The sequence below is a fragment of the Vicia villosa genome, linkage group LG3 (genome assembly GCF_029867415.1).
Source record: "Vicia villosa cultivar HV-30 ecotype Madison, WI linkage group LG3, Vvil1.0, whole genome shotgun sequence".
NCBI classification, from domain to species: Eukaryota; Viridiplantae; Streptophyta; class Magnoliopsida; order Fabales; family Fabaceae; genus Vicia; species Vicia villosa.
The window spans coordinates 82,521,447-82,544,492 of NC_081182.1; the positions used below are offsets into that span (position 1 = coordinate 82,521,447).

Sequence of the window (23,046 nt, forward strand, 5' to 3'; positions counted from 1 at the left end):
TTAAAAAATATATATCTAAACAAATGTGCGTCCCGTACCAGAACCCGTGCAAACGCACGAGTTTGTTACAAGTATATATCAAAAAAAAATTGGTGTAGCTATAGCCACACCATGGCTAACATGTGTTACCTACTCTTATCCCTTTTTCTATATATAATCTCTTCCACTCCACAGTTATGATTATAAGAATCTCTGAGGAGAGAGAAGAAGTATAGCTAGAGAGAGAGGAGGGGGAGTCAAATTCCCAAAGTCTCCATTCTAATTAACTTAACTTCATATTTAAAGAGAGATATAACTTTTGTTCTTTAAAAAATGGTAGGTGTTAAAACGATTTTGGTAATATTGTGCTTCTTCTTCATGAACATGAGGATGAGTTTGGGTGAAATTGGAGAACAACCACTGTCAAAGATTGCCATTCACAAAACCGTTCTTGCACTCCACAGTTCTGCCTCTATTACAGCTTCCCCATTTCTGCTTGGAAATAAGGTATAAAATCAACTTTTAACATATTACTATAACATAGTATTGTTCCTAGGTTTTCACTTTCTGCACTACACCCCTTGATTTTACTTGCTACTTCTATTGTTGTGAGTATGGTACTTTACTTCAACAGCGTTTACAAGAAGAAAGAAAAAAAAGAAACCAGTATGATGCATAGACAGCATAGTGACCATTTGATGGAGATTTATTTATTTTTAATGGCTAATTAAAGAAGTTTGATAGTTACCTCTATACCGCCTGGTAGTAATATTTTATCATATTCTGACGTCTTAATACATGATGGAAAATAACACTCTCACAAGTCACAATTATGAGAACTTAAAATAAGACAATCACACACACACATATATATATATATATATATATATATATATATATATATATATATATATATATATATATATATATATATATATATATGGACTGAAATATTAAAAAAATGGGACAATTTCTCTACCCATCACAAAAAGTTAGGTAGTGTACATTCAACCATTCATATGATGCCATCTAATTTTAACACAATTAAATATTTATTAAATTTAACAATTAATTGTTGTTTTCAAGATATTTTACACAGGAAGTAACCTTACCCAATATTTTGAGTTGGGTAGATAAGAATTCATCACAAAAAATATGACCGGATATATATGGAATGATATCTTTTCCTTTTTTTACTCAATTATACATAAAGCCTCAATAGGATATTTTGCAAAGATTTGATTCCCTGTTTACAATTTTGGATTATATAGGTAAATCCTCGAGAAAAGTAAGTTGGTAAGATTTTGGTTTTCGTCAATTATTCTTGAATTAATTTTTTTATTATTTTTTCTATAAAATTAAAATTTGCAAAAAAGTTTCGAATTTTCTTATAAATTTTAAGTTTAAGGACGAAGACAAAATTTCTTTTAACATAAAAAATTTATTTAAAAATATAAAAGTTAAAATCAAAATTGCATCAACTTACAAGAACAAAAACTATTTAATAATTTTTACTAAATATATATTCCTGCCGGCATATATTTTTAATGCTTTTCACGCATTCAGTTTTTTGTGGTTATAATTCATTTCTAATCAACATAAAAAATATTATTGAAAAAAATATAAGTAAATATGTATTAAATATGAAAATATGTTAAATATTATACTCCCTTTATTAATTATTAATTAAAAATCCAACATTTAAAGTTTTTGAAGAATTTATATATTTTATCTATATATAAATTTAAATATGTCAAATACTCAATATTTTAAAAATATAATTTTTATTTAAAATATAAAAATATAGAGAGTATACAGAAATCATGCTCCAATTGGTGAAATTAATTCTTCAAACAATTGAAAATAAAATACATCTAATTATTTATTTAAAAATGGCATATAATAAACCCTTTTTCTGAAATTGAAAGAGTTAAATAATTTATAGGCTTAATTGCAATTTTGGTCCCTTTATTATCCTTTTTTATGGGTTGTGGTCCCCCTATTTTAAAATCTGGAATTTTAGTCCCTATATTTTAGTTTTTTGAGGATTTTGGTCCCTCTACAAATCCGAAGGCAATTTTAAATGAAATAACGCTCACATTATGATGTGTCAATGTCAATTCAGCGGTGAATTGTTAAAAAAAAACTAATTTTATTTAAGATTTATGTCGAACATGTCATCAATATAAGTTCCATTTCATTAAAAATTGCCTTCGGATTTGCAAGGTGACCAAAATCCTCAAAAAACTAAAATAAAAGACTAAAATTTCAGATTTTAAAATAAGGGGACCAAAACCCAAAAAAAATGATAATAGAGGGACCAAAATTGCAATTAAGCCTAATTTATATCTTAATTTCATCCGTTCTATAGACATATTCTATCTTTGTTGTACTAAAAAAAAAAGGACAGGATATTAGTTTGGACTTTGGAGGATTGTATTTTTTTCTGACACATGCAATAATGGGTCAGTTTGTTTCAGCTTTAAAAAAAATGGATTTTTTCTTTGTATTTTTGAAAATAGATTTTCTAAAACCATTTTTCAAAATATTACAAGTTTTTTTATATTCGTTTTTTCTAATGAAACACTTAATTTGACATCCTATAACATAAACATACATAATTGAAAATCAAAATTTAGTCAAAATCATAATTTTTTCAAAAAGTTGTATTTCAAAAATGATTTTTATGAAAATCTATTTGAAATAGCTTCAAACTTAATTGATTTTTTGAAATTTTGATACCCAATTTTGTTTTTCCATAAATAGATGAAATACTTAAAATCACATTTTAAGAATAACTATTCAAACAAAATTTTCATTTGAAGCTTTTATAAAAAGTTTCTTTGTAAAAAATTTTTTTACAAAATTTGGTAACACTATAAAAATCATTTTTAAAAAAAGCCAAAATAAACGGGCCCAATGTATCGGAGAGTGAATCACTTTTATTGGTTGGTCACAAATTCATAATGAATTAAACAAACAATCACGTGTATCACATGTTGTTAATTATATAGTTAATATTAAATATATAATTAATATTAAATATTTTCATAAAATAAAATTAACAGTTGTATTTCTATATGATTATTGCAGGGTGAGGATACAGAATGGGTGACAGTAGAACTTAATTCCCCAGAACCTGCCATTGATGATTGGGTTGGAGTTTTTTCTCCAGGAAACTTAAAGTAACATACATTCATATAGCTTTTACTAATATTAATTTTAAGGTTTTGAAAATAGTCATGAAAAAAAAATTGTGGTTAATTCATACAGAGATAACTGTAATCACTAACGCAACATCTGTACTGATCAAAATTGCGAAAGTCCTTATGCGTCTGCGATTGTTATTCAAAACCTAATTCATATGATATATTTTTCCTATATTATTACAGTTCATCAACATGTGCACCCAACCCCGGTGGCATTGGATGGGTAGAGACTCCATATATATGCACAGCCCCAATAAAGGTAATTGCACATGAACAAATTAACAAGATTAATGAATGAATTTCTCATGTTTCTTAATATACACTAATAATTTGAATATAATTTGTTACAGTATAAGTATGCCAACCATTCAAATCCAAACTACGAAAAGACAGGAAAAACTACTTTGAAGTTCCGATTGATCAATCAACGTTCAGATTTTTCCTTTGCATTATTCTCAGGTGGACTATCCAATGTAAGTTATTATATATCTTCTAATATTGATTTTGGTATGCAATAAGTCTTATTCATCTAACTAGTATTTATGTGATTGAACATTGCAGCCTCAACTTGTGGCAGTTTCTAACTCCATTGCATTTGCAAATCCTAAAGCGCCCGTGTATCCCCGACTTGCTCATGGAAAATCTTGGAATGAAGTAACGTTATTGACTTTGCTTCTGAAATATTTGTTGAATGAATTGTCTAACATAACATGGTTTTAAGAAATTTTTTCATCAATGACAGATGACAGTTACATGGACAAGTGGTTATGATATAGATGAAGCAGTACCGTTTGTGGAATGGGGTCAAAAGGGAGGAAGACAGATACAATCAGCTGCAGGAACATTGACATTTAATCGTAACAGCATGTGTGGTAAGTGTTATTACACTATCAAGTTTATACATGAAACTTTTAACAATTTAACCATATGAGGGAGGACAATTTGTTGATCTGTAGGTGAACCTGCACGAACCGTTGGCTGGCGCGATCCTGGTTTTATACACACGAGTTTCCTTAAAGAACTTTGGCCAAATACGAGGTGTCAGTTCAACTGTTTTAATGTTTATGACACTAAAATTAATTGGTAGAGTTTGTTCTGAAAGCTTAGCAACCTATCTTGTTCTTCCATCAGGTACACCTATAGGTTGGGACATTTCTTGTCTGGCGGCTCTTATGTATGGAGTAAGAGATATTCATTCAAGGCATCTCCATATCCTGGACAGAACTCACTGCAACGTGTAATCATATTCGGTGACATGGGAAAGGTAGCATTGAAGCATTGAATATTTAAAGTTTGAAGCATGATTAGTACTACAATGCAGAGATTGGAAAATATTTATTCTGGTTTTGTATGTTTCTTTAGGCTGAGCGTGATGGTTCAAACGAATATGCTGATTACCAACCTGGTTCACTTAACACCACAGACCAACTCATCAATGACTTAGAAAATTTTGACATTGTTTTTCACATAGGAGATATGCCATATGCAAATGGATACATCTCACAGTGGGACCAATTCACAGCTCAAGTGCAAGAAATTTCTTCAACTGTTCCATATATGATAGCAAGGTTTGTTTCTACTTGCAATCATTTTTCCATTAACATTTGAATATAGTTTTGCCTTTATTTATATCACATTCATTCATATTTCAGTGGAAATCATGAACGTGATTGGCCAAACACTGGATCATTCTTCGACACTCCGGATTCTGGGGGAGAATGTGGTGTTCCTGCAGAAACCATGTACTATTTTCCTGCTGAGAATAGAGCCAAATTCTGGTATGCAACAGATTACGGCATGTTTCGTTTTTGTATAGCAGACAGCGAGCATGACTGGAGAGAAGGATCTGAACAGTACAAATTCATTGAGAATTGTCTTGCAACGGTAGATCGAAAACAACAACCATGGTTAATCTTTGCAGCACATCGCCCCCTCGGTTACTCTTCTAACTCTTGGTATGCCATGGAAGGCTCATTCGAAGAGCCCATGGGAAGGGAAAGTTTGCAAGGACTTTGGCAGAAATATAAAGTAGACATTGCATTTTATGGTCACGTCCATAACTATGAAAGAGTATGCCCTATTTATCAGGTATATACCAAGTCGGGGTTTGTTGTCTGCTTGTCTTATATTTCTATATAATTTATATTTTATATATTATTCAAATGTTTTTGTTGCAGAACCAATGTGTGAACAAGGAAAAACATCATTACTCAGGCACTGTGAATGGAACAATTCATGTGGTTGTTGGAGGAGGAGGAAGTCACTTATCAGACTTCACTGCATCACCTCCTGTTTGGAGTATTTTCAGGGATAGAGACTATGGTTTTGGCAAACTGACAGCATTCAATCACTCATATCTGTTGTTTGAGTATAAGAAAAGTAGTGATGGAAAGGTGTATGACTCTTTCACCATATCAAGGGACTATAGAGATGTCTTAGCTTGTGTGCATGATGGTTGTGAGAAAACCACCTTGGCAACATGAGTTATGAGTCTATAATATTGTAACTGATGTAGTCCTTGAAATGAAATAAAACGTTTTCGAAATAAATAAATATTGATTATTGTTAATGATATTTACTGTTGTTATGAGTCAAAAGCACGGTTTCATGTATCTGGTGGTAGAGGACATAGATATGTCTATACAGGACAAGCTTCGAGTTCAAACTCAGTACCTTTCTATATGCATAACCTTATATTATAGTTCATTTTTTATATTTGTGTTTCATACTAGCTGCCACAGAAAAGCCGTTCCGCCTCACAAAGTACTGTGACCACGGCAACTTCCCAAATATAATCATATATGTAGGCTTCATTTTAAATATCATAAACATATTTTAATAGTTTGTTTCTTTATGACATAAGTTATATAAGTAGACTTCATTTTAATATGCATATTTTATATGGTGTTTGCTACAGTCATAACTTTTTATTATACAATACCGTGGAAATGATTCATATGAGGATGCACTTATGGTATCATGTCACCATGGATAGTAGCAATTGATTATTCACATACAGTATATAATATGATACAGTATATAATATGATGTGGTAGATGAGATTGAGTTAATATATTTATAAAGAAAAAAAGAGAACTAGAACCAATATCAAACATATACACATATATGTTAGGCTTTCTTAAAGTAAGCGAATAGGGAGATTTCTTAAATTAGTTTACTGCATTGCATGAATTAAAGTGAATAATTTGTATTCTTAAAATTATAGGAGGTAAGTATTGTTTTATTTTGTAGTTGTTTTAGTGGCGGATAAACGAATTATTATAATTGTGAAATAATATTTTATCGATCGTGTTGATGATGAATTGTGTCATTTTGAGATAATTATATAGATGTATATATGTGCATAATTACTATGGTGATAATGTTGGTGGCATGCACATTCAACAGAACTTGATGAGAATGAGACTTCATAGTCTTTATAGTTTGGAGTCTATCTTCAGAACTTGATGAGAATGAGACTTCAGAGTCTTTATAGTTCGGATTCCTGAGACTTCTCGCGCTTGAATTATCAATGTCATTTTGGATGGATGCTTACAAATGCATTAACTTAACAATCAAGAAGCTTGACTTCTTTTAGCGTACGTCTTTGTATTCTTCCATTGGTTTATAGTGTGTTTGATGTCAGAAGTTCAGAGTTTGCTTGTTCAGAGTTTAGAGTTTCACTAGTCCAGAGTCCAGAACTTACTTGTCCAGAGTTTGCTTATCAAAATTTGCGCACTTATCAAAACTATTAGAGTACAAAATTTTCTCCATATATTGTATGTTTTTTTATCATCAAAACTTAAGGATAGTTACGGAACCAAACGTATTCCAACAAGGGGTTTGTATAGGAGCTAGACAGTTCGAAAGAGCTTGCAGGAGTTGTAAGAACAAAATAGAGAAATAAAGTGAAAGGAGAAGTTTTAATAAGGAAGTTAAAATCACAAGGAACCTTTTAGGATCCTTAAAATTTCGAAAAAATCAGCATGCTTCTGCATGTAGCAAGTGTTTAGTGTCTCAAAAAATAGGCAATCAATGCTTTTATTAAATTGTAGTATGTGTGGTCGTGTGAATGATTAATTGACATCCCCAACTAACATCCTAGTTAATCAGGAGACATCTGGCAGGAGTGAGGTGACTCATCCCAATTAGGGGGACTTAGGCTAATACAAAAAGGGTCCACCTCTCATTAAAAAGACCACCTTCAGATGAGGGACTCGTCTCTCATTAAAAAGGTCATCTTCACCTGAGGCACTCTCCCCAAAGTGGAGGACTCGCCTCCCATTTAAAAGGGACACGTCCCAAAATATTGAACATGTCTCTTACAAAAGGCTTGCCTTAGACTGCGAGACAGAACTTGAAATAAGCCATAAAAACACTACAAATGCTCGTGTCTAAGGGAGTGTGTAGTGTTATATTTGCGAGAATCCTAAATAGGGGCGGCACAGGGGTCCCTCTGTGTGAGGTGTCGCATGGGTGTTACCTTTACATAGTATGGGGGGCCACCCTCATAATAAGATACAAGCACAATGTCATTATCCCTATATTCATCATGCAAACTGAGTCATACCACGACTTCCTGAAAAATAGGCAGTCAATAACCTCTCCCAATCAGCGGGGAATAGTTACCATCTCTTAGGATTTTCTAAACTTTAGGCCCAAAATCCTCTATATATGACTTTTTGAGGGTAAAAGATAGGTTATAACGTAACTAGCATTATACATATCACAGAGCCTCTCACCATACATAAGTTGGCCTCTCATACCACCATAAACTCCACCATAGAGGGCTTCTCGCCACCGCAGGAAAACCCCAACCACCCTAGCTGTTATAAAACTTCTAAGGCCTCTGGGTATCCCATATCCTTGTAGAGATACCATACACACTTTTACTTTTTAACTAGTACAAAAGTCTTGTTGATCTAGTCACTATTATGTTGAATTATGGTATTGCATCTCACTAGAGGAGGAATATTTTATTGATTGTTTGCTATGTCCTGAATAAAGTTCTGAAATCTAAAAATAAGATCTCTCTTTATGAGATATTGAAGAAAATACAATCAAACTTGTCTTATTTCATAACTTTGGGTTGTCTGGCTTATGTCATAATTTCGGATCTGAATCGAGTTAAACTCACTAGTAGAGTGAGTGAATGTGTAGTTATTGGTTATGTAGTATAAAATAAGTCATATAGGTTTTATGAACTAAATGCTAAAGTAATCATAGAATCAAATGAATATTAATTTCATTTCAAATCTAATCTCATTCTTGTGATAAAAAACACCAAAAGCAACAATGATGTAGAAACAAAACTTCGACGAATTAAAGAGTAAGAGTTTCTAAAGACTATGGGCCCGATTTCGCGACTTATATAGTAGAAGAAGATTTAACAAATCTTTAAGAAGCCTTCTCACATCTAGATGCAGATGTGTGGAAAAAAGTTATTAACAATGAGATAGATTCTCTAGAGTATAAAAGGACATAACCTTTAGTAGACTATCCTTATGGTTGCAAACTAATCAGTTATAAATGGATTTTAAAAAAGAAACTAAAATCCGATAGACTAGTTGATAAGCACAAGGCTTGCCTTGTAGCCAAATGTTTTAGGATAAGAGAAAATATAGATTTCTTCGATACTTTTTTCCCACTAACTAAAATTACATCCATTAGGATACTGACTTTAATTGTTATTATTTATAACTTAATAGTGCACCAAATGGGTGTTAAGAAATATTTTTAAATGATGACTTAGAAGAAGAAGTCTATATGGACCAACCAGAAGGATTTGTGACTCATCGGAAAGAAAATAAGGTTCATAAGTTAGATAAGTCTTTGTATGATCTAAAACAAGCTTGAAAGCAATTACATGAGTGATAACTTAATAATAATATCGAATGGATACAAAGTGAACGAAAGTGACAAATGTGATTATTACAAAATCTGAAAATAACATTTGGATTATCTTATGTATCTATGTAGAAAACTTACTCATATTTGGATTAAACCTTCATGTCATTAATGATGGTATGCAAATGATTATATTAGACCCGACATTGCATATGTCATAGGATTGTTGTATGGGTTTACAAGTAGACCAAGTAATGAATATTGACAAGTTCACTTAACGTGGTTACTATAGAATTTTGAGACATAATTCCTAGATCATTCACTAAATTGGGATAGACGTGCATGGGTGTTGAAACACGAGCTTTTAGAATATACCCTAAAAAAAGATTGTGTATGAGTTTGATGTTTGAGATAGAGTTTAAGACAATTGAGTTATTCTTGTTGAATCACAATCTTACTTGCTATTCAAATGTTCCATTTATAGACACCTCTGATATGCACAATCTTAAAAATGTTTGGCGTTATTTTCAAAACACTTTTTTAAATTCAAGTGGGAGAACTATTGAAACATGTCAATATATCAATGTGCGCATTTAGGTGTTAATGGAGAAAACACTAAATCCCACTTTGCTTAGGTTACATTCCTTAGCTAGCTTACTTTATTATACAAGTAATACACATGTTTCATTCCAAAATAAACAAAGAATTATTGAGTTTTTCCTTCCTCATTTTCTTTATTCCGTGTTTTTGAATTCTTCAAATTTCTTTTTCTTTTTACTCGTTCAATTTTCTAAGTATTTTCTTGAATTGTATTTTGCAAATAATTTAAGTTTCTCTTCGTTTGCAAAATTATTTAGAGTGATCAAATAATCATTATTGAATTTTTTTTTAGAGAATTATTTGATTTGCTCATTGTTTGAAAAGTTATTTGGAGTGGTCAAACAAATACTATTGAAATCTCTTTAGAGAATTATTTGAATTTTTCCTTGTTTGAAAAATATTTAGAGTGGTATTTGTATCATAAAAGGTAGATTTTTAGACCAATTATCTACCGAGCAAGTAATAATGGTATAATATAGAACTGAGTTGTACCATAAAAGGTGGCAAATCATTAATAATAATCACCATTTATTTATTTCGATAATGTTTTATTTCATCTCAAGGATTACATCAGTTATAGTGCCAAGGTGGTTTTCTCACAACCATCATGCACACAAGCTAAGACATCTCTGTAGTCCCTTGATATGGTGAAAGAGTCATACACTTTTCCATCACTACTTTTCTTGTACTCAAACAACAGATATGAGTGATTGAATGCAGTTAGTTTGCCAAAACCATAGTCTCTATCCCTGAAAATACTCCAAGCAGGGGGTGATGTGGTGAAGTCTGACAAGTGACTTCCCCCTCCACCAACAACCACATGAATTGTTCCATTCACAGTGCCTGAGTAATGATGTTTCTCCTTATTCACACATTGGTTCTGCATAAAAAACATTTGAATAATATATAAAATATAAATTATACAAAAATATAAGACAAACAGACAACAAATCGCGACTTGGTATATACCTGATAAATGGGGCATACTCTTTCATAGTTATGGACATGACCATAAAATGCAATGTCTACTTTGTACTTCTGCCATAGCCCTTGCAAACTTTCCCTTCCCATGGGCTCTTCAAATGAGCCCTCCTTGGCATACCAAGCATTAGAGGAGTAACCGAGGGGGCGATGCGCTGCGAAGATTAACCATGGTTGTTGTTTTCGGTCTACCGTTGCAAGACAATTCTCAATGAATTTGTACTGTTCTGATCCTTCTCTCCAGTCATGCTCACTGTCTGCTATACAGAAACGAAACATGCCATAATCTGTTGCATACCAGAATTTGGCTCTATTCTCAGCAGGAAAATAATACATGGTTTCTGCAGGAACACCACATTCTCCACCAGAATCCGGAGTGTTGAAGAATGATCCAGTGTTTGGCCAATCACGTTCATGATTTCCGCTGAAATATGAATAAATGTGATATAAATAAATGCAAAACTAAATTCAAATATCAATGGGAAAAATGATTGCAAGCACAAGCAAATGGACCTTGCTATCATATATGGAACAGTTGAAGAAATTTCTTGCACTTGAGCTGTGAATTGATCCCACTGTGAGATGTATCCATTTGCATATGGCATATCTCCTATGTGGAAAACAATGTCATAATTTTCTAAATCATTGATGAGTTGGTCTGTGGTGTTAAGTGAACCAGGTTGGTAATTAGCATATTCGTTTGAACCATCACGCTCGGCCTAAAGAAACATGCAAAACCAAAATAAGTATTTTCCGGTCTCTCCATTGTAGTACTAATAATGCTTAAAATATTCAATGCTACCTTTCCCATGTCACCAAATATGATTACACGTTGTAATGAGTTCTGTCCAGGATATGGAGATGCCTTGAACGAATACCTCTTACTCCATACATAAGAGCCGTCAGACAAGAAATGCCCCAACCTATAGGTGTACCTGATGGAAGAACAAGAGAGGATGCTCAGCTTTCAGAACAAACTCTACCAACTAATACTAACAAACTCTATCATAAACATTAAAATAATCGAATCAACACCTCATATTTGGCCAAAGTTCTTTAAGGAAACTTGTGTGTATAAAACCAGGATCGCGCCAGCCAACAGTTCGTGCAGGTTCACCTAATGATCAACAAATTTTCCTCATTATGCTTAAATTGTTAAAAGTTTCATGTATAATCTTGATAGTGTAATAACACTTACCACACATGCTGTTACGATTAAATGTCAATGTTCCTGCAGCAGATTTTATCTGTCTTCCTCCCTTTGGACCCCATTCCACAAAGGGTACCGCTTCATCTACGTCATATCCACTTGTCCAAGTAACTGTCATCTGTCATAGATGAAAAAATTTCTTAAGATCATGTTATGTTAGACAGTTCATTTCATACAACAATTACAGAAGCAAGTAGATAAACTTACTTCATTCCAAGATTTCCCATTAGCAAGTCGGGGATACACCGGTGCTTTAGGGTTTGCAAATGCAATGGAGTTGGAAACTGCCACAAGTTGAGGCTGCAATGTTTAATCAAAAAAATACTATTTAGATGAATAAGACATAATATAGCAAGAATTTTTTTATAACAAAAACAAGAATACAAAATTTAACTTACATTGGATAATCCACCTGAAAATAATGCAAAGGAAAAATCTGAACGTTGATTGATCAATCGGAACTTCAAAGTAGTTTTTCCTGTCTTTCCGTAGTTTGGATTTGAATGGTTGGCATACTTATACTGTTACAAATTATATTCAAATTATTAGTGTATATTAAAAAACATAAGAAATTCTTTGATTCTTGTTAATTTGTTCATGTGCATTACCTTTATCGGGGCTGTGCATATATATGGAGGCTGTTTCTTGCTGGTGGCACCAGGGGTTGGTGGACATGTTGATGAACTATGATATGAAAAAATATATATGAATTGTTTTGGCATGAAGGAATTAATATGAATTGTTATGAGAAAAAGTTATATGTTACTTTAAGTTTCCTGGAGAAAAAACTCCAACCCAGTCATCAATGGCAGGCTCAGGAGACTCAAGTTCTACTGTCACCCATTCTACATCCTCGTTCTGCAATAATCATTTAGAAATGTAACTTTATTTTATTTTATGAAAATATTTAAAATTAACAATATAATTAATAACATGTGATACACGTTGTTGTTTGTTTGTTTTATTATGAATTTGTGGCCAACCAATTTAAGTGATTCACACACCAATACGTAATACATTATTGCATGTGTCAGAGAAACTAACTTTTACCAAAATAGTATAAGGGCAGGACAATCGGTTCGGATCGGTTTCGATTCAAAAATTTAAATTCAATACAAACTGTAGTTTCATTCTTAAGACTCAATTTTGACAGATAAGATTTCGATTTTTGGTGGGTTTGGATAAATTTGGTTGATTTTATCAATTTAATATTTATCAGATAAATTTATAAAGAGTTTAAAGGTAGTGCACTGACAGTGTAAACTAACTTTACATGTACAATCAATCAAAATCTGTCATGTCATATTAGTCTTTTTAAATTAAAATTGTGTTTTAATTGGATACATGGTTGTGATTGGTTGACAGTGTAAAAATTGCATATCCTTTTTTCTCATTTATAAAAATGACTGATTTTTTATAAAATTTGCAAACATTTTATTTTATTTTAAAATCTATCATAATTTAATATTACACGTCTTGTATTTTTGTAAATATCAATATCATTATTGAATTATGAAAATGATAATAATTTGAGAATATTATGAACTCTATTTGTATGATGAGTTAGCTTTATAATAATAAAAAATAAATAAAATAAATATTGATTGAATTCGGTTGAGTTCGATTTTTGACGAGTCAAAAATAATCATCCGAGTCCGACCAAAAAAATTCTATACAACTCAAATTAAGCAATCGAATCAATCTGGCATCCGACTTGACTAATCCATTTATACAAAAAAGATAACAGATTAGTCTGTTTCAATCAAAAGGTTCAAATTTATCCAATCCTAACAATATCCTTTTTTTTTTTTTACAAAGATAGAATACGTCTTTTCATAGAATGAGGAAAATTAAGATATAAATTATTTTCTATTCATTTTAAGATTAAATCATCTATCACTATTTTAATTTAATTTCTTAAAAGTGTTTATTATACTTATTTTCAAATAAATATTTAGCACTCGCACAACATATCTTTAAGCTTGAAGATGTTATGGTTAATGAAGTTGTGTTCAATATTAAACTTATCTTAGCTATGGTTGATAATTGATGTAAATTATATGAAATTTTCAAGTAGAAGGTTTTTTATGTTAGTTAGAAAATAAAAAATAAAAAATAAAAAAATAAGGTGAATTTTTATCTATCCAACTCAAAAAATTGGATAAAGTTACCTCCTATATAAAATGCGTGATAAAGTTGTCTCAAAAAAATAATGCTAGCATATCATAAAAAATTTATAACCAAGTGGTATATAGTGGTAACTATAGAATTTCTTTAACAATTCAAAAAATTAATTAAATTACATCAATTATTAACCATAGCTAAAATATTAGTTTGATATTCAACACCACTTTATTAACCTAACCATGAGAAGATCTATTGTGAGAGAGTGAATTATTGGTTTAAAAAAATACGTATTATAAACACTTTTATGAAATTAAAATAGTGATAGATTATGTTACAAATACATAATTTAATCTTAAAATAAGTTGAAAATAATGCATATTTAATTTGACTCTAAAAAGAGATATTCTATCTTTATACTAAAAAAACGGAGGACTAAAACTGCTAAAATTTAAAATAAATAGATCAATTTCGTAAATAAGAGAAAATAGAGGATTTAAAAATATAATTAATAAATTAAAATTTAAATAAGTTAGATTTTAAATAGTCTGAATGTAATAGAGAGAATCTTAACTCAGATATAATGACCAATCTTAAAATACATTGAGTAGTGTGTTTTTTAAGTGTATAGATATTCTCTGCAAAGTTACTCGTGCATGCATTTACAAATTCGGTATCATTATCGAACGGTTTAAATTTAAATTTTCTATTTTAAATTATAAATCAAAAACTAAAATCTGCGTCTTTTAAAGTTTAAACTATCTTATCCCAATCCAACAATTGATGCACAGTGAGTGTGAAAAGAAACTGCATCCAATTTTTAACCTAGGAAGGAATCCAGACATCCCCACCACGAACCACTGTAAGGATAAAAATCAAATAGATACGAAAAGAATAACATGTCAAAGTAACATATTGAAATTGATTTTTTTATACCTTATTGCCAAGCACGAATGGAGAAACTGTAATCGAAGCAGAAGTGTGGAGAGCAATAATGGTTTTGTGAATGGCAATTTTTGAAAGTGGCTGCTCTCCAATTTCACCCAAACTCATCCTCATGTTGATGAAAAAGAAGCATAATATTACCATAATCATTTTTATACCTACCATTTTTTAAATCTCTCTTTAAATATGAAGTTAAGTTAATTAGAATGGAGAGTTTGGGAATTTGACTCCCCCTCCTCTCTCTCTAGCTATACTTCTTCACTCTCTCACTCAGAGATTCTTATGATCATAACTGTGGAGAGGAAGGGACTATATATAGAAAACGGGTGGCTGAATTTATGTCAATGGGTAATAATTGTCCTTACTCACTGTGGTAAAAATAATTTTACAATTTGACATTTGGTATAAGATGTATTTGTATATAGTGTGTCTATGTAATGTCAAAATTTTAATAAATATAAAAAATCAAATAAAATAAAAATATTACATTACAATGTCCATCCGGGGGCTTTATGATTTGTACTTTTATAACATATTGTTTATTTAGATACAATAGGGCGGACTTTTACACTTCCTTTCTTTCAAACTTTAAAGTTTTAAGACTTCTTAGATAACTCAATCATATAAAAACTTGTTTGAATTTTGTATTGTTCAAAAAGTACATGTGTGTGCATGTGTTCGCATGTGTTTTTGGCGAACAATCACGAGTTTGATTAGCTTGTAAGATTAACTCAAAAATCTCGGGAGCAATTTGTGCAATATAAAATGTACGAGAAATTGTGTGTTTGTGAACTGCTTGTGCATGTTTGCACAAAGACAAAAACGACAAGAACCTTAATTGAAGAAGAGTTTGGATGAAAGGAAAGAGTGAAAAGTGGAATAAATGAAATTAAATGATAATGCGCAGTAAATGACATTAAAATAAGAATGTTCCTGTTAAGAAAACATCAAGACAAATAAAATAAAGGAATGCAGACTCGTACATGTTCCTCACAAATTGTTTCGCTCTTTGCCTCAAGTACTCCAGTTCTATAGAGAGATGTATGAATTTTGTGACCTTGAATATAGTGTAGGAGTATGTTATTTATACTACTATAAAGATAACCGTCGACAGTGGTTGATCCCTAAAAGATTGGACACGATTCCCACTATTTGAACATCCATGTTCTGACTCGCTTTTCCGCGTCTTCAAAGAAAAACTGCCGAGGAACTAGACGTCATAAAAGTAACCGTCCTTCAACGTGCTTTGAACTTTTCAACCACTTCCAAGCATATATGATTTAACTCTAGTAGCATTTGTCGAAGTGCTTCTTTGTCGACTCTGACCATTATGTCGAATCTCCTTTTCGAGATTTTGGACATGTTTAGAGGAGATAGTGATACTATTCTTATGAATATGTTCTTGAGATTCTAGGTCGATGTTTCTGATAAGTAGAAGCTCCTTCTGTCGAAAGTCCTCACTACTTGCCATTTATCAGCGTAATTAATTAGTCTTATTCGTTGACTTTCTAGCATTCTTTACTGATTATCTCCAACTAGAATTTCCAGGCTAACAGGTGCCTTACAAAAACGCCTTTTTCAATCATATGTGTTAGATGGAAGAAAGATGACATTTTTGTGACTACTCGAATATGCTAGGGTAGCTTATACACGTCATGGTCTTTATGACCACTTTCCATCAAACTGCTACATCATAGATCTGCGTGCAGTTGGTAATCATTGTCTTCGAATTCCAAGAAAATTAATGAGCCACTAAATAAAATATAATTAAAATAAATTCTTTTAATTTCACTTTTCCCCATAAGCTGACATGCCATCGGTCGATTTGGACATGCCACTTGTCTCAAATCTTTTGGAGGGAAACCACGGGTTCCTAGGCATAAATACTTTCCTATTTACTTCTTCTTCTTCTTCTATTTTCCTCTCCCCCACCACTTCTAAACCCTAGTCTTTCCAGCTCTTCTATCTTTCCATAAGTAGATTTTTCTTTCTAGAGAGCAACATGGCTTCCTCTTCTTTGCTAAGGCTTCCTGTTCCTCCTGCTTCTAATATTGATGTCCTCGTTGTTGCCGAAAAATGTAGCTATGTTCGGAGCCACCAATGGAAGAGAAGATGATGATATGGGCTTCTCAAGTACTTATCCCTTTTTCCATCTCTAATACTACTCACGCATTCTTAGGTCATTTGCCCAAAGCTCCTGAAAAGCTGACCAAAATTTTCCCTTGCTATCATAGTCATGAACCCATGATTTTTCAGGATAAGGCTTATAAGTTTTAGAAAATGTTGGATAAGTTCTAACACATACATTTTAAGGAAGTAAATACTCCATTCGGTCCTAGTAGTAAACTTGAAAATAAAAATGGAAGAGTTGCTGCTCAATTGAAATATGCAAGTGCAATTGGATATCTAATGTATTTAATGCAATGCACCAGACTCGATATAGCATTTGTAGTTAGTAAGATGAGTAGATTTACTAGCAATCCAAAATGGTGAACAATGGAAGGCCATCAATAGGACTTTCGGTTATCTTTTAAAAACCGAAAATCTTGGCCTCTATTATGGTAGTTTTATTGCTATACTAGAAGGATATGCCGATGCGAATTGGATACCGTGTGTTGGAAATCATAAAACTACAATTGAATAAATATTTACATTAGCTAGAGGTGTAATTTCTTAGAAAAGCAAGAAACAAACATGCATTACTCTTTCGACCATGAAATTAGAGTTTGTGGCTCTTGCTTCGTAGGTCAAGAAGCTGAGTGGTTAAGGGACCTTCTGTTGGAAGTTCCATTGACTAAAGATAATTTTTCAAAAGTGTTGATACATTGTGACAGACAAGTCACCCTAACTAGATCATTCAGTGAAATGTACAATGAAAAGTCTAGGCACACAGGTCTTAGACATTCTTTCATGAGAAATTGATTAAGGATGGAATCATTTCACTAACATATATATGAACAAACAATAATTTAGCTGATCCATTTAATAAGCCACTGGCCAAAGACTACTTCGAGAGGTATGGAATTGAAACTCCTTGAATAAGGGTTCCAACAACGGTAGCAACCCAATCGGTATTTAAGAAAACCTTAACCTAATATTCTATGGGTAACAATAAGTCGTTGATCTGGATGTTTGTGCAACATTATGTGACAATGTTGACTATTGCATATTAAGGGTTGAGATTTTCAAACTCTTAATGAAGTTCAATGTCGAGAATATGTATGTCAAGAAAAAAAGATATAATATGAATTTTACCTATATGAATTTCGAGATGGTGTCGTTTCAAAATGAGAACTGGAGTTTCTCTCACAAAAAATTCACAAAATAGGAAAAGCACATGGCCATAAATAGTGTTAGACGATAGATGTAGGTGAAGAACCATTAAAGAGTGTGTGTAAGGCAACGCTGGTCTAATCATAAGGGATAAAGGTTTAAAGCATTGCTACATAACATTTTGATTAGACTTTGGGTTGTCCTTACTAAGGTGAAGTTTAAATCGAAAGATACTTAACTACATTAACATTCATTGTTTCTCTTTTTCTAGAATTGGTCATGTGATTATTAGAATAAGTGGGGGATTATTGTAATTTATGAACAATAAATGCCCATAGGTGTGTTCTAAAATGACAAGAAAAAGTGCAAGTGAGTAAATGCCAATAAATGCATGAAAAATAGTCTCACATAGAAAATGGTACTTGCATTGAAAGCCTTTACAAAGAGTCATGTTCATTAACTCAACAAAAGAGCTAAAGAGGAAAAAGTGTCACATGGACAAGTGTAGTGGTCTCAAGCATTATGCTACTTGTTTCATCCATACACCCCCTTGTCGATCTCATCAGTTTCGAGTCCGGGTCCAAGGGCGTAGGCTTAGAGGCGCTAGTGAAGACTTGTTTGTTGCACGTGTGTTGTATAATGAAAATAGGAAACACTTGAAAAGTGTAGTTGTAGGCAAAGTAATACAATTCTTAATAAAAGTATTGTTGCTACTTGCTAAAAAGTTGTTGTTTCATCAAGGTCGCAACCTTGTGAAACAACACTAGCATGACCTATAAACATAGCATTCCGTATTCAAAAATCACATTACAAAATGTATATCCTCTTCGATAAAATTCCAAATTTTCTTTCCCATATTCGAGTTTTCATCTGTCTTGTACAAACTCGAGTATAGGCTGAATTATTGTGGACTTTTCTGCTTAGAAACTCTAAGACATGATTCTATTCGATCTAAAAGCTTTATCTATCGATTTATATATTGTTAAAATGGCCATATTGCTGTTATTCAAAATGATTTACATAAATTTATTTAATTTTTCAACTTGTTAAAGAAATTTATTAGTCACCAGTCAGTAGTCACCACTATACCACCTGCCTGTAATATTTTATGATATGATGACATGTTAATATATGATGGAAAATAACACTCTCACAAGTCACAAATATGAGATCTTAAAATAAAACACAATCGTGAAAGGGAGATGGATCATATGATAAATGATGTACCATATAAAGAAAATGAGTTGATAAATATAAAATGATATTTTTTTAATCAATACTTTCTGTCTATTTTTTTTATAACACGTATTAAAAAAATAATTAATTTATAAAAGAAAAATTATAAAAAAGTTTTTACAATATTATCTTTGTATTAATTACATAAAAAAAATTAAATTTAAATAATTAAAAAAAATATGATAATAAATACTTAAAAATATAATAGAAAAATAATTGTAATTATTTTTTAGTATTGCAAAACAACTTATATATTACAAAACGACTTATATTTTACAACACCATTTTTTTTTAAAAACGACTTATAAAAAAACAAAAAAATTGAGAGAGTGATATATTTTCCTTAATAGATATTTATACCAAATTTTGATTTTATATTGTAAGAATATGTTAATGCATTCACGCTTGTAGTTCAATTATGATAATTAGATTAAAATCAATCAATTTTAATTTTACTAAAAGAATTCACTTTTATACAAATAAAATATATTTCATATGATTTTGATATAAATATTATAAACGTATTAAGTGCATGAGTTTATTATATATTATACTCCTAATTTTTACTAAATAAAAAATTAAAATTAAAATTTATTAAATAATTAATATATTTGATCCATATAATTTAATTATATTAATTATTTAATATACTTAAAAAAATTATTTTTTACTTATTACGTAGAAAGGAAGAAATATATGCAAATCACCGTCCATTTGTGTTCACAAATGAAAAATTAGTTCTTCAAAATATTGTTTTAAGTCTGAAGAATTACATAGATGGTAAAATTCTCTCTTGTTTTTTAATGTTTTTAATAGAAGGTAGTTTTAACTAAAAAAACTAAACCTTACAAAATAGTAAATTTTAATTTTAATTTCAACTACAAAATATAATATATTTCATGTTTGATACAACTTAATAGAATTATAATTAGGGGATATTCTTTTTATTGTTATATAAATACCAAAGGAACTTATAGAGATTTGAATTGAATTTATTTTCAAATAAAAATTTTAAAACTTTTTTTTGTTAATAGTTAAATTTATTGAGTAATGATTTTAAAATAAGTTAGTAAAATATAATTTATATATGTTTTGCTTAGAAAGATTAAGTTAGTTTATTTGGATTTCATTTTTTTTTTATATATATAAAAAGAGAATTTCTCAAGAATTTGCTTTGCTAGGGTTCCCTCATCATGAGTGGCAAGGGGAGGGGGCGGCCGAAGAAGGCCTCACTTCCTCCGGCGAAACATGGAACATCATCATCTCCGTCTGAAACTGAGAAAGGAAGCAACATCTCAGGGGGCAAAGCGCAGAGCAATCAAGGCACGAAGGGTTCTCAAGAGGCGACACCGAGTCCTGTTCAGGTTGACCAACCTAAAGTCATTATCCCAGGAGAAAACCCAGGGAGTCCAAAGAAATTGTGGGTTGACGTGATAAGCGGTAATAGGAACCCGTCGAATGGTTTGCAGATGGATTTTGTGGCTCCATTGGTTGTTAATGGAGAGCTTGAAGTTGTGATTGAAGAGGACGATATTGCTTCAGAGCTTCGGTATTGGGATTCTGCACTCATCATGTATGTAATTGGAGGTGATTTGAGCATGAATACGGTAAAGCAATTCATGATTAGAAACTGGAATTTTGCCAAGCTCCCTGATATGTACTTCAATGATGAGGGCTATTTCATCTTACATTTCCATTCTATGGATGATAAGGATCTTGTTCTTACGAAGGGGCCGTATACCATACATAATATGCCCATGTTATTGACTGATTGGAAGCCAAATTTTGACCTCAAGAAAGATATGCTGCGAACGATACCGATCTGGGTTACGCTTCCCCACCTCCCTCTTCACCTTTGGGGGCAGAAGAGTTTAAGCAAGATAGGTAGCGCTTTGGGTACTCCGGTTGTCACGGACGAGTGTACAGCTAATAAATTGAGAGTCTCGTATGCCCGCATCCTTGTAGAGATGGATATTACTAAAGCACTAGTGTCAGAAATCAACATCAGGGATGCAGAAGGAAACTTACGCAAACAGTTGGTTGAATATGAATGGCGGCCGAAATTTTGTGAGAGATGTCAGCGCATTGGACACAACTGCCTGGAGAACACTCAGAAAAAGCCAGTCAAACAGTGGAAACCAAAAAACACACAAGAAGCTACGGCTGAACAGACTGAAGGGAATCAAGCTCAAGTCATCACAACTGAGATACCTCAACCAATTGCAAATGATGAAGAGGCTTGGACTACTATTGAAAGACAAAGGAAGGGTAAATCCATCGTTAGAGAAGGGGTGACTCAGATAAGCCACGATAACTCATTTGATCCACTGACTCTTGTGAATGAGGGGTTGGTGATTAAAGGAGGTTGATGCTTATATCGTGGAATGTCAGGGGGTTGAATAAACCAGGTAAGATTTCAGAGATTAGCTCCCGTCTCACTAATCTTAATCCTGATATCTTAGTGCTCATAGAAACTAGAGTTAAACAGAATAAAGCGACTGCTGTGAGGAATAAGTTGAAGATCCATGATTCTTACTTAGATAACTATGGTAAACATCATAATGGGCGCATTTGGCTAAGTTGGAATGATAAGAAGTATGACATCAAGATGATGAGCATGACTGAACAGTTCCTTCACTGTGGGGTTTATGATATTCGAGGAGAATTTATCCAATGGATTACTGCCATCTATGCACTAAACCAACTCGAAAAGAGGAAGAGTTTATGGAAGGATATTGAAAGAATTAGTATCAATCAGCAAGGGCCATGGTGTTTGATAGGAGATTTCAATAATGTGATCAAACCTCATGACAGAATAGGAGGTAGACTTGTCACCGATTCTGAGTATTGTGATCTGATAGATATGATGGATAAAACAGGGCTGGCAGCAATGGATAGCGTGGGAGATTACTACACATGGTCCAATAAACAGTCTGATGGAGTGATATACTCTCGAATTGATCATGTTCTTGGCAACTTAGACTGGCTCACTACTAATCAGGATTTTACCCTTACTGTTCAGGAGCCTCATGTGTCAGATCATGCCCTTTTATGCCTCAGTAGACAAGGTCGAGATAGGAAAAGAAGCCTGCACTTTAAGTTCAGAAATAATGTTACTCAACTTGAGGGATATCAGCAGATTGTCCTCTAGAGTTGGCAGCAGCACATTTCTGGTAATCCAATGTATGTGGTCTGGCATAAATTGAAAAGATTGGTCCCAGTCCTGAGAAAGTTTGGTAAACCTCTTTCTGGCTTGAGAAGCAACCTAAATGAAGCAAGGAACAATCTCATTGATGCGCAGAAATCCTTATCACTGGACAGGATGAACTCTGAGCTTATCCTAAAGGTGAAAGAGAACACTAACTTAGTAATGAAGCTTGCTGAGATGGAACAGATGGATATTACCCAAAGGGCCAAGATAGACTGGATTAGGGCTGGAGATGGAAACAATAGATACTTTTATGCATCAATTAAACAGAGGCAAAAGCAGAAATTCATCAGATGTCTGACTAAAGAGGATGGAAGTGTTGTGTATGAGCAAAGAGAAATTGAAGAAAAAGTCCTGAGATTCTATACTTCCCTAATGGGCTCAGCTGCTGACAATCTTGTGGAAATAAATTGTGCTGCCATGAGACAGGGCCC

General features: G+C 32.3%; 2 protein-coding genes across 2 annotated transcripts; one reads left to right on the forward strand and one right to left on the reverse strand.

Annotated features, from left to right (window-relative positions):
• The first annotated feature begins 185 nt into the window (after window positions 1-185).
• On the forward strand, window positions 186-5,762 carry LOC131662064 (nucleotide pyrophosphatase/phosphodiesterase-like). The gene is made up of 11 exons (XM_058931746.1): window positions 186-486; window positions 3,073-3,164; window positions 3,372-3,447; window positions 3,539-3,661; window positions 3,750-3,842; window positions 3,931-4,060; window positions 4,145-4,226; window positions 4,320-4,452; window positions 4,551-4,756; window positions 4,841-5,276; window positions 5,366-5,762. The coding sequence occupies exons 1-11, from the start codon at window positions 313-315 to the stop codon at window positions 5,669-5,671; spliced, it is 1,851 nt and encodes a 616-aa protein (XP_058787729.1). The 5' UTR covers window positions 186-312; the 3' UTR covers window positions 5,672-5,762.
• A 4,384-nt stretch (window positions 5,763-10,146) lies between these two features.
• Window positions 10,147-15,177, reverse strand: LOC131662063 (nucleotide pyrophosphatase/phosphodiesterase-like). Its single transcript, XM_058931745.1, has 11 exons — window positions 14,887-15,177; window positions 12,593-12,684; window positions 12,435-12,510; window positions 12,225-12,347; window positions 12,034-12,126; window positions 11,815-11,944; window positions 11,652-11,733; window positions 11,419-11,551; window positions 11,130-11,335; window positions 10,605-11,040; window positions 10,147-10,515 (listed from the first exon to the last, which is right to left on the reverse strand). The coding sequence occupies exons 1-11, from the start codon at window positions 15,058-15,060 to the stop codon at window positions 10,210-10,212; spliced, it is 1,851 nt and encodes a 616-aa protein (XP_058787728.1). The 5' UTR covers window positions 15,061-15,177; the 3' UTR covers window positions 10,147-10,209.
• Between the last annotated feature and the right edge of the window lie 7,869 nt (window positions 15,178-23,046).